Genomic DNA, 11,997 nt, shown 5'->3' with positions numbered 1-11,997 from the left:
CTTTAATGTTTCCTGGATATAATTAGAAATTCTAAATAGGCCTGCTGGTGTATAATAATAATAATATCATCAATAATCTATATATATATATATATATATATATATATATATATATATATAAAATCTCATATACATTGCTTGTTGGTAGCTTTATATAAGTTTAACATGAAAAATAATAGGTGCTGTTAATGCTAATTAATCTTTCACTAATAATTTTAGGTGTCATAAAGTCTGAATGTGTTATTGCAATAATGCTCTCCTATCTTTGCTGGTACTAAATTCCTGAATAGATGGGGTTGTAGTATAATCTCTGTGTTTCCGTATGTTCCCGTAACTGATAATAATCTCTCTGTTGTACGGTAAATATCAGAATCTATCTTCCTGCCGCTTTAAAGCTTTGTGTTAGCATTACATTCCATTTATCTGTTGCTTTGTTACATGGGCACAGTCGGCTGTTAATTTTTGATTGCGTGTTTGTTTGTGTGTTGGGGATTGCAGGGGCCTGGACTCTCCCCCTAGACCAGGAATACTGGTTAAAATATGCACAAGAGCAAAATGACTATTTAGAGCTAGGGACAAGCATTCTTAAGAGTTTTGGCCAAGGTGTAGTAAAACATATTACCTGACATTTCTACAGTAAACTGAACAATGATTGGATGGTACCTCTTCATCCACTCGGCACATTATCACCCACCTTTGCCCTGTCTTAATAAGCAAGCCCATTAGAGGCCTTTTTGTGGCTGGCTAGGGATGTCTGGTCTTTGAAGTTTTGTATGTCTGAGATATTTTACTTAACATTTGTATTTCTATATTGCTGTGTCTGTGTGTGTGTGCGTGCGTGTGTATGAGGATAGATTAGATAGATAGATTGATTAGATAGATGGATGGATGGATGGATAGATAGATAGATAGATAATGATAAATGTAGATATAAGACTAGAAAGACCTACAGAAACATTATATAAGGTTAAAGGCAAATCTGAATTCTACCTCCTCCAACATGATTTGCACTCTCTCTCTTTTTATTTATATATATATATATATATATATATATATATATATATATATATAATTTCTCTCTCTCTCTCTTTTCCATGTGCTCCATATGAGTCTAAACATTTCAGTGCAATAATACATGTAGTCACAAGCCATTAGCATGGTCTCGCATAAGAAAGTCACTTATTGTTAATAATAAATTCATGTGTAGATATTATATATATGCCATTGGCTCAACTTTGAGGCTTCCAAAAATGTTTCAAAATTCCGGAGTTGCACCAGGAATATATATATATATATATATATATATATATACACAACCACACATTTTCCCTTAGTGGTCTAGAGAAGAGGTATTGGTCAAGAACAATTACGCGATGAGGTTATATGCTGTATACCGTTTTCCAGCTCAGAGGTTGCAGAAAGACCAGCGGTTACCCCTCAATTAACCTTTTCTCTGTTAGGAGACTGGCCCCTCTGGCAGAGAAGGGGTTAACCCGTTGAGTGCTGGCCATCCCCTGCCGGGCATTAGTGTGGCGGTGCGGAGGCTGCTCTAGGTTTCTGTCCTTTGTGTGTGTACACGCCGGGGTGACGGGATCAGAAAAGCATTAGACCCCACACAATGGGATGCATCCAGCAGCCCCTTGCAGAGCGTTGGTCTGTGTGTTAATGATTACTGCTCACCCCTCATTGTGTCTGCAGGGACTGCACGCAGCGACTTGTGAAAATTAGTGTTAGGTCATTGTGTGTACACGCACTCACCACGCGCACAGACCCCTTCAATGGTTTTTCTATACGCGGCAGCCAGCTTGGGGGGCCAAAAGCACGTCTTTATTTTCGCCCCCTTTTTCATGGCTTTTTTTTCTTCTTTTTTTTAATAGAAAAAACAATTTGAATAGACTGGACAGTTTGCTTGGTGACAGGCGAGATGGCTTCAGCCGCCCTTGTGTCCATCACTCCACCCTCCCCTTTTGCCTCTTGTCCTTTGCCTCCATGAATGCAACTTTTAATTGTTCGTTTTGACTTTTCACATTGAAGGCACGAGTGCCACTATGTAATCTTCTGTGTTCAGATTAAACTGCTTTCCTCCCCTTTTTTTACATTTGTAGAAGAATAATAGAACAACTAAAACATTTATATATTGCCATATCTATCTATCTATCTATCTATCTATCTATCTATCTATCTATCTATCTATCTATCTATCAGTGCTCAGATACACATATTAGAAAGAGCAAAGTCACCAGCTAATACCAAAAAATGTATATACAGTTATGCAATAGACAAAATTAAAACCTTGACAGAAGTATAGAAACTTTCCATGCATACATACTGTATCCATATGCTATGTAAGTAAGTAATTAAGGGCAGGTTGGCAATACCCTTTAAGCACATATATAATATGCACAAATATGCAAAGTTTCTTATGAGTGTGTAATCGAGTCATGTATGCATAACTCTGATATACAAAGTATCAAATATATGACTATCGATTATCCTTATTTTATATAACAGGGCATGATGTAAAACACTTTAAGGGGTATTATCCTGCAGCAGTTTGACTTTACCATTTAATACTTGTCTATATCATGATTTTATTGGAATATGCCTATAGAATGCTTGTCTATGAAGGTGTGAGCATGTGTAAGATATGTGAGCAAATACATAAAGGCACTTATCCCAAAAGTTGGCTACATGTCTGTGTGTATATCTATACATATACACGGTATCTATCTATCTATCTATCTATCTATCTATCTATCTATCTATCTATTTATCTTATCTACCCACACATAGACTTACACCTAAATATATCTCAATACCAATATAAATTATTTATTTAGTTATTTATATTTATGATTATTAGTGCACAAGGACAAATTGCTGCGCATGCAAATGCATCCATACACGTGCATACAGATTTACATTTAAACCCCCTTAGATTCTGCGGCACCATCTCTCTGTTTGGTTACAATGGGAGACTAGATAGAAGTGCCCACGTTATTAAAATCTTTTGACACTGAGGTCATCCCCCTCCCCCCTCTCCTGCTGTCCCTGATGCTTTATATATATCATAAAAAGCTCCTATATATATGTGTGTGGTTGAACAAAAAAAGATATTTTTTTTCTCGTCCTCTTTTTTTTTTTTTTTTTGTAATTGCCTTTTACATCTGATACGTGAGTAAATGTGCGCCATTCCACACTGACTTCATAGATGCTTTTTTACAAAACTATAAAGGTCTTTCATTTTTTTTTTTTTTTTTTGTGAAAGGGGGTATTTATTTTATGGAAGAGGCCCTAAGGCTGTTATTTCATTTTTACTTCTGTTATTTTTATGTTTTATCCCCTGTTCCTATTTATTGCATTAATTGCTTTGCTTGGTATATGCATGTTTTCATTCTTACTTGCGTATTCATTTTTCTGTTATTTTATGATGTGTTTCAACCTCACTTGCAGTCTATAGGTTAAACATTAGCTATTTTTTTCCAAACTACTGTTTGATTCTCTTTTTTTTAAATCAGAAATAAGTCTTCTCTTTTACTAAAAGCTTGGCTAAATTAATTCAAATTTATGCTTTTACATATTGCATTTTTTCAGTTAATATGAAAATAAATTAATACGTCATTAAGTTGAAAGAAAATATTTATTTGCATACGCTGAATTCTAAGATATGTTAATTTAATAATAATCGTGTAGGAATACATGAAATCTGTTTAAATTTATCACTGTTTTTGTTTCTTTTTTTTTAATGCTTATATTACATTTTTACTTTTCCCATCCTTTTAATAATATATATATTTGAACATTTAAAGGAAACTTTTTTTTTTTTCCTTGGGTTTCATATATTCAGAGCGCTTATGTAAGAGTCTTGTGTTAATAATTGTATTTTCACAATATCTTTTCGCGGCACAAGAACTAAATGAAGGATATTTTACAAGAACCTCAAAATGGAAGATATTTTAGAAGACTTGTTCTGTCGCTGGCAAAGGGCTAATAGCAGTTCTCTCCCATCAATACCTTATTGCGGTGACCAGCCTTTTAAGTTCTGAAATACTATGTATTCTTAGTTGCAGAAATTGGGTTGAGCTGAAAGCAAGAGTGTATTTCAAAGGTAAGATTTCCGGGAAAAAATTGAGAAAATGAGGACAAGGTATAACAGTGACAGATGTCGGGTGGTGGCGAAAAAAAGGAGATAGTGCTGAAAAAGTGAGGGACCTCTGTAGAAGAATAAAGGAGTGAATACGGATAAGAGGGAAAGATAGGATTATTGTAGGTACAGAAAGCAGGTGGGTGCAAATGGAGAGGCAGGTTAAAAAAACTGGACCAACTGTCATTATTCGAAATTGGAACACATTTTAGGCAATAGATCCTAATAAATAATAACCAAAAAGACAACATAAGGTATTTTAAGGAAAAATTATTAAAGAAGGTAAGTAAAAATATGAAAATTGGACGACACATGAGCGATGGGGGGTATTGTGCGCATTGTGCATACCTATGAGAAATGCAACAGATAGGAACACTGAAGTAAAAAAAAAGACAGATGTATTGAAAGAGAGGGGTATAGCAGCAGACAGGTAAACTAAAAAGGCATCGAAAGAGGGATGGAAAAAGAGACAGAGGGTAAGAGAGAGCCAGAGAGCCGTGTCTGGGGGGAGGGGATGCAATATCGATCCATGCGGCTTCCATCATTTCGTGACACAGAATGTCAGATGGGCTGAGGGCCCTTTAACTCCTTCCCTTCCAGCTCTTTCTCACTCTCTTTCTCCCCCCCCACCCCAACGCGCCCCCTCAATCACTCCGTACCAGCCGCTCGATGAAAGAATTGATTTTCTTTTTAGCAACTCAAATGTACTTTGTAATGAATTAACTCCCGTCCCTGCACGCTGCGGAACGAGGGAAAAAGGCAGCAAAGAGAGGAGAGCTAGGGAGAGCTAATAAGAGGGAAGCCAGAGGGAAAGGGGGGCAGGTGAGGGACAAAATAAGGAAGAAAATAAAGGAGAGATGAAGGGAATGGAAGAGAAGGAGGGGAGAAAGCAGAAATTGGAAGTCGGGGAGCTATGGTAAAAGAACATGGGTACAACAAAATTGGATAAATGGGTTTAAACAGAAAAGACGCTTAACATTAAAGGTATGTAAGTGAGGATGAAGAGGGGTGGTTGGGTGTCAGCTATGTACAGGTGGTGAGAAAGAATAAGGGAAAGGTGTCATGGCAACCAGTAAAAATGACTCAAGAGCAAGTGAAGTAAAAAGTTCAAGAGAAATGTAGAGAAAGAAAGAGAGAGAAGGAAAAAGTAAAGTAAGAAAGCAGGGAGGAAAGAAAGAAGAAAAAGAAACCGAAAAGTAAAAGGATGTGAACGAAGAAAGAAGAAAGGGAAGGAAGGAGGGAGGGAAAGATGGAAGGAAGAAGTAAAGAAAGAAGATGGAAAAGAAGTAGGAAAGGGAAATAGAGAAGTCTAAGGAAGGGAGAAAGAAAGGAGAGAAAGAAGGAAGGAAAAAAGCAAGGAAGGAAGAAATAAAATGAAAAAAGAAAATACAATGTAAAGATAATCAAAAAAGGAAGAGAGAAGGGGAAGATAAAAATAAAAGAAGGGAGGGAAGAAATGAAGGAAGAAGAAAAGAAAATCCAAGGTGAAAAAAAGAAAATAAGAAGGGAGGAAAGAAGATAGGAGGGAAGGACAGAGAGGAAAAGAAAACAGAGAAAAAAAGAACCGGTTAGCAAAAAAGAAAGAGAAAGAAAGAAAGAAAGAGAAAACTAACAAACAAATAATGGATAGAAGGGAGAAAGGAAAGTGTAAAGGAAAGCAGAGAAAAGATAGTAGCAGAATAAAAGCACACAGTTCAAGGCAGGAAAAGGGACAGTGTATCTGGAGAGATTGGCATGTGAGTGACAGCTGCCTTGCCAGAAAGGTGAGTGGGATGCTGAGTGAAGGAACTGAGGATGAAAACATGTGGTGACATAAAATCCAGTTGCTGCTGCTTGGTACAGCTGTTCACTTTGTACAATTTCAAAATATCTGCTGCAGGACATTGTAGCAAGCTTCTTAGGCCCTGCTTTCCAGTAATACCAAGGGAAAAATGCGCACAGCCTTGGAGGGCATATGGGAGAAGTTTGAACAGGAACCTGGTAGGCAGGGCTAAGATTTTGCAAAAAGTAAAAGAAAGAGTCAAGTTTTGAACGTAGTGAATAATTAAAGGAAGGCGGCAAGGGTGGCCGATGGGCACTAGTTACAGAACAGCACTGAGACAGCAAAGTATTAGCCGGTGTGAGTTGGCACGGGACAATGCGTGAGACAGTGCGTGACAGCCAGAGACAGCATGGGACAAGGCGTAAGCAGCGTGACACCGTGCGTAACAGTTTGAGACAGCAGGGTACAATGTGAGACAGCAGGACCCGGTGTGAGACAGCAAGACAGTGTAGGACCCCCGTGAGTGTCACCTGTCACCTTACACCATGTTCCTGTGCGCCCCCGGGAGGGGTTATATTAACCCCTTCAAGAAGGGGTATGCAGCCATAGAGTACACCCTCTGGCATTGAATGGGTGCCCAATGGCTGGGGGAGGAGCCCCTCCATTTAGCCTGTGCTCTGTCCCTGTTCTCTCCTGGAGATCTCCATTATTCCAAGGGAAATAATTCCTTTTGTGTGCATGGAATGGACCTCAGGGAGGAAGAGGGGGGGGGCGAACAGTGGACAGGGTGGAGGGGGGATAAAGGGGGGAGCGAGAGGTGGCCAGAAGGGGAGGGGGGAAACTGGGCATCAGGGGGGAGGTCTATGAGGGACGAAGGGGTCGCTTATACAGCTGTCATCAGACAAGGAAGAGGGGAGGGAGAGAAGAGGGAGAGGAGGAGATATTGTGAAGTGTAAGATGGAATAGCCGGGGACTCGCAGGCAGTGTGTGCTGCTGTGCAAAAGAGGGGGGGGCCTTCGGATGCGTGGGGGCCATATTGTAAAATTAACCGGCTCCAGAGAGAAAGAGGAGGAGAGGCAAAGAGAATATACCAACAAAAAAGACTTTAGCCGGTGAATGAATATCCGAGAGGTGAAGAAGACATCGGTGCCCTGCAGAGCATCCTTTCCCGGACTGATGCTCTGCCTGTAATCCTAACCCCCCACACACACTCCACACAAAACACTATCCCCCTTAGCCACGATCCGTGCTTGTGCGACACACTCATACCCTCACCTCTCCCCCGCACCATACACACCAACAGATTTTTTTTTTTTTCATAGCCTGAATCTCTCCTCTCCATCATTTCTCCCCCCCCCCCCTCCAACTCAAACACACATACACACACGCACACCCTCCCTCACTCACTCTTTGCATCTCACAACGCACCCTGGCCTAATTCATCGGGTTATGAAAGCTGCCTGCACGCTGCTATGTTTGTTCCGCTCTCCGTCCCCTTTCTGTTTCAGCGAGCCGGCTCCGAACACACATGGCCCTTTAAGTCGCCTCTGTCCCTGGCAGGTGCTGACGGTAAGCTACATCGGCGCGGTCCACTGCTAGCAAGCAGGAGAGGCAGGCAGAGTGTGCCTCGCTGCCAAACCCCGCTGCTGCCTTTTATTCATGTTTGTATTGATCTCTGGCTGTCAGAGGCAGCGGATTCAGCTCCTCTGGTCGATAGACAGGGAAAAAAAAAAGAGAGAGGGAGAGGGAGAGTCAGAGAGACGAGAGCTCCGATTTGGAGACACTGGAATGCTTACAAAATACAGGGAAAGATTTTTTTTTCTCTTTAGGGGGGTATCCCAAAAAAAATAGCAACCCCACACTTACCTGTTCCAGTTGTTTCCTTCTTATCAGATCACACCCCCCTCTTTCCTCCTGCCCCCCCTCCAAAAAAAGAGATTTGGCAATTAGGTTCAGATTGAAGGTGTCTCCCCCCTTTCTCATCTTCTGATGTGGGAGTTCCATGCTTTTAGAATAATTAAGGCTTATTAGTTTAATTGGGAGAGACATGGGTGGGAGGACAGGAGGGGCACGCTCAGAATGGCATTTGGTTGGAGAGAAGCAATAGGTGAAATAATCTCATGTTTAATCACAAAAAAAGGGAGCAAATACCAACCGTTCTGGTAACGATATTGGCTCCGTGATTGCCCAACCAATGCCTCTCTCAGCGGCAGCCTGACTTAAAGTTTGATGATACCCCAACTTCCAGGGGGCAGTTCAGGGGATACACCTTATAGAAGGGAAGAGGGTTGATACATTTCTAGAATGGTGCCCACGGGATCCTCTAGTTGTGGGGTAACAGCAGAAGCCCCCTCAATTATTGAACTGTCAAATTGCATGGTGGAAGTTATGCCATTATGCTATCAGACGTACTATATGCAATGTGTTTCATATGTTATTGTCAATGCATTATGTCTTTATGTGTATATTATTACTAAATGAAATATTAAGGTGTAATGTATCTTTTTTTTTTTATTTTTATGTATTAATACTGAATGAGCCAAAATCTAGTGAGGACCCTTAATAGTTACCCTAAATTATTGTTATTGGAATGGGTATTACATATAATGGGTCAGGGGCTAATTATAAGTGTGTGTATGTGTATGTATATATATATATATATATATGTATGTACAGTATATAGGTATTTGTGTATTGTTTTATGCATATCCACAGTATATATGTATTTGCGTATTATTAAAAAAAAAAAAAAAATAGTATATATATATATATACACACACGCACACAGTATTTATAGATACACAGTATATAAGTAATTGTGTATTGTAATATAGATATATAGATATATATATATATATATATATATACAAACAGACATGCATATATCTGCAATTGCTGTCATAATAATTACTGTAGCACCACATTTTAATTTTTGCATTCTTAAGTACCAATAAGCTTCAAGATGCCGACAAAGAAATGTAACAACTTTATGACTTTTTATTTTCCCTTTTCTTTATATCTACATGCCGGTCTGTATTTATATGATGTTATAACATTGTCAACACTCAGTTATGCTGTTACATCGCTATGAGACATTATTGTATTTGGGGGGGGAATTTTGGCCACGTTACGGAATTTCCTGGCTTGGGTATATTAGGCCCCTACTGAATGGATAAATAGATTGTAAGTACCGGTATGTATTTGCATGTATATTGCACTGGCTTAGTGATCAGTCTATCTATCTATCTATCTATCTATCTATCTATCTATCTATCTATCTATCTATCTATCTATATATCTATCTATCTATATTAGTGTATCTTTCTGCAGTCTGCCTATCACTATCTCCATACATGCCTATTCATAGAGACATGACATTGTTTGGACGTACACATGCAAATAGAAGCATTTCCTGGGTCAGGAACGTTTTCGTTTTGGGCTGAAAGTGAAGTCATTAAGAATTGGGGTTCTGACCCTATACAGCAAGCTTCCTATCTGCACACGAGCATCTCAGAATGGCTTTTTAATAGACTAATTACATTTCATTTAAGAGTGCTTTCAGGATAGGGCCTTTCCATTCAAGGGGGTTTAGTGAAAAGGCTGTTTTTAACCCCAGTTTATACCCAGATCAAATCTTCGTCAGTGTCCAGGGTTTAGACAAATAAAATATGCTCTTTAGAAAAAAAAAAAAATACCGTTTGATTAGAGATCAAAGTTTCCTCTTTCCATTTCTTGCGTTTGAGGGATTTTCAAGGTATTAAGATGGCGTTTTGTGAGAGTTCACCGTACAGCGATTTTGTGCCAGTGACAGCAGCGTAATGTTTAGAAAGTAAAAGGCGAACCTTTTTTTTAATGGAGGTCAGTTCTGTTTTTAGAGTACAGATCGATACTCTCGTTTTGATGCAGTGGATTGTCAGCTCTTGGGAGCGAACTGCTCTACTGCTTTTCGACGAAGATTCTACTTTGGTTTATAACCGTGAGAAAATACTTGTTATGAAGCGCTTTTTATTCACGATGCCTTCTCTTGGGGCGAGTTATACTTTTATTGATTACGTTTATTTCTTAAATAGCGGTCGTTAAGCGTTTTCTGTGTGCCAAGGATGATAAACAAGTCGTTGTGGTAAATATAGAAAAATATCATATTGGAAGCCATGCTGTCACTATCACATACCATAGAATGTTTGATAAGGTTTAAAGCTGCCACCGAAGAGACCTGACTGAAAAATCCTTTTAATAATACTGCGAATTTTCAGTCAAAACCGCCATTTTCTCAGCCTTCGGCCATATGCTGTCGTGCCCCTAAGACATAAAAAAGTTTGGGAATATTAAGCTTTTATGACAGCAGTTCTTTGTGGCAACAATCCTGTAGCCTACTGTGAACATTTTATCACACACACACATATGTGTGTGTATAGAAATTTTATTTAATTTTTTTTTCTTATTTTATATATTTTGTCAGTCTAACGGACAATTGGTCCTTATTAATTCTTTAATAAAGCTAAAATTTTACTTCATGATCTCAGTGCCACTTTTTAGTCAGCTTCTATCGGGAGGAAATAAGTTTAGCAAGTCAATGGCCACCATGACTAGTGCATGTAGGCAAATGAGACGTAGAACATCAAACTCTGACATAAAATTTTCCACCAAAGGGCATTTCAGTTGATTCCCGACTTAAAAACGTGTTTTATACTATTTGAATTTTGGTAAAAATAGGATACGAAGGGCAGCAGATCAACCTATAGATTGTGAAGCCACTGTGTTGGTTTGAAAAAGGTTTCTCCAGCGCAGACACAAAATGGCTTCTTAGCACGCCAGAACTGAACCTGCGATCGGTGTTCACACCTTGTAGTCGACCCCGAGAATGTGGTGGAGATCTCTAGGGAATCTGTTAAATTTTTTGGGCCCACGTCAAGTCGGAAGAATTCGCTGAGGTAGAATTTTTCATCCCGAGGCTGCTAACCAATCAATAAACACATATATTTTTATACCGTCTGTGGTGGACGTTAGGGTTCGAGTCTGGTACATGTAATATTGGCCCGGTCACTTAAAAACACAGCTGTGAAAATGTCAAACTACTGTGGGACAGTAAATCTGTACATTTTACATGAAGTTTAATTAATTGATAGCTGATATAAAATACAGTATGTAGACTCTATCCAATCATTGGGTTTATGACTGAATATCCAATCAGATATTCGTTCACATGGGAGTCATTTGACAACAGTGCCCTGTAACTTCATATACATGTCTGCATATGTACACACGCATAGTCAGAATATTCAACATTAATACCTACAAAGCAGGATACCTATAGAACCAAAGCCATTGTACGCTCAGCAAATATTAGTTTTAGATTCTATAAAGTTGTTCCTCATTATGGCCAATTTAAATCTCCGTTATCATCAAGTTACAGTTGTGGGATTCTAAGACATACTTAGAATGTTTATTAAGTGATTTTAACAGCTGCCCAATAAATTATATTTATGTGGAAGACGTGTTAACTATATAGACTGAGGAGATGTTGGCACAGGCATATTACAGGACTGCGGGATATGGTTGTCGTCATATGTGCATTATATATATATATATATATTCATTCCTTAGTTTATCCTATGCCATACATACATTATACATATGAGTATTAGTATATATTACATCACATGTACATGACATATATGAGTGTTCATAAATACTATATCACATATACATTGCATATATGAGTATTGGTATATGCTATATCACAGATGAATTATACTTAAGTTTTAGTTTATACTACATCTCGTGTACATTGCATATATGGGTATTAGTACAGTATATACTACAGTTCATGCACATTGCTTATATAAGTGTTAGTATATACAATATTCCATTTACATAGCATATATATGAACATTAGTATATACTATATCACAGATACATTATACATAAGTATTATTTTATAATACATCACATGTACATTGTATATATAATTATTAGTATATACTACAACATACGTGCATTATATATATAGGTATTTGTTTATCCTATGCCGCACATGCACTGTCTATATAAGTATTAATATATACTATTAATATATACTATATCACATGTA

General features: G+C 38.4%; 1 protein-coding gene across 2 annotated transcripts in view; it reads left to right on the top strand.

Annotated features, from left to right (window-relative positions):
* Window positions 1-7,010: 7,010 nt before the first annotated feature.
* The window catches only part of POU2F2 (POU class 2 homeobox 2), a 185,095-nt gene continuing 180,108 nt past the window's right edge, over window positions 7,011-11,997 (top strand). Inside the window, exon 1 of one of the 2 annotated variants that reach the window (XM_089687331.1) lies at window positions 7,011-7,475. In XM_089687331.1, coding sequence (XP_089543457.1) covers window positions 7,379-7,475 — 97 coding nt within the window. In that variant the 5' untranslated portion in view covers window positions 7,011-7,378. The remainder of the gene's footprint in view (window positions 7,476-11,997) is intronic. The other variant, XM_089687332.1, reaches the window with a different exon arrangement.

This window comes from Staurois parvus, unplaced genomic scaffold (genome assembly GCF_062004578.1).
Source record: "Staurois parvus isolate SC_StPar_1 unplaced genomic scaffold, SC_StPar_1.0 ptg000423l, whole genome shotgun sequence".
Classification (NCBI taxonomy): Eukaryota; Metazoa; Chordata; class Amphibia; order Anura; family Ranidae; genus Staurois; species Staurois parvus.
Note: the sequence above shows the minus strand (reverse complement) of the source record. Positions and strands in the feature narration are given on the sequence as shown.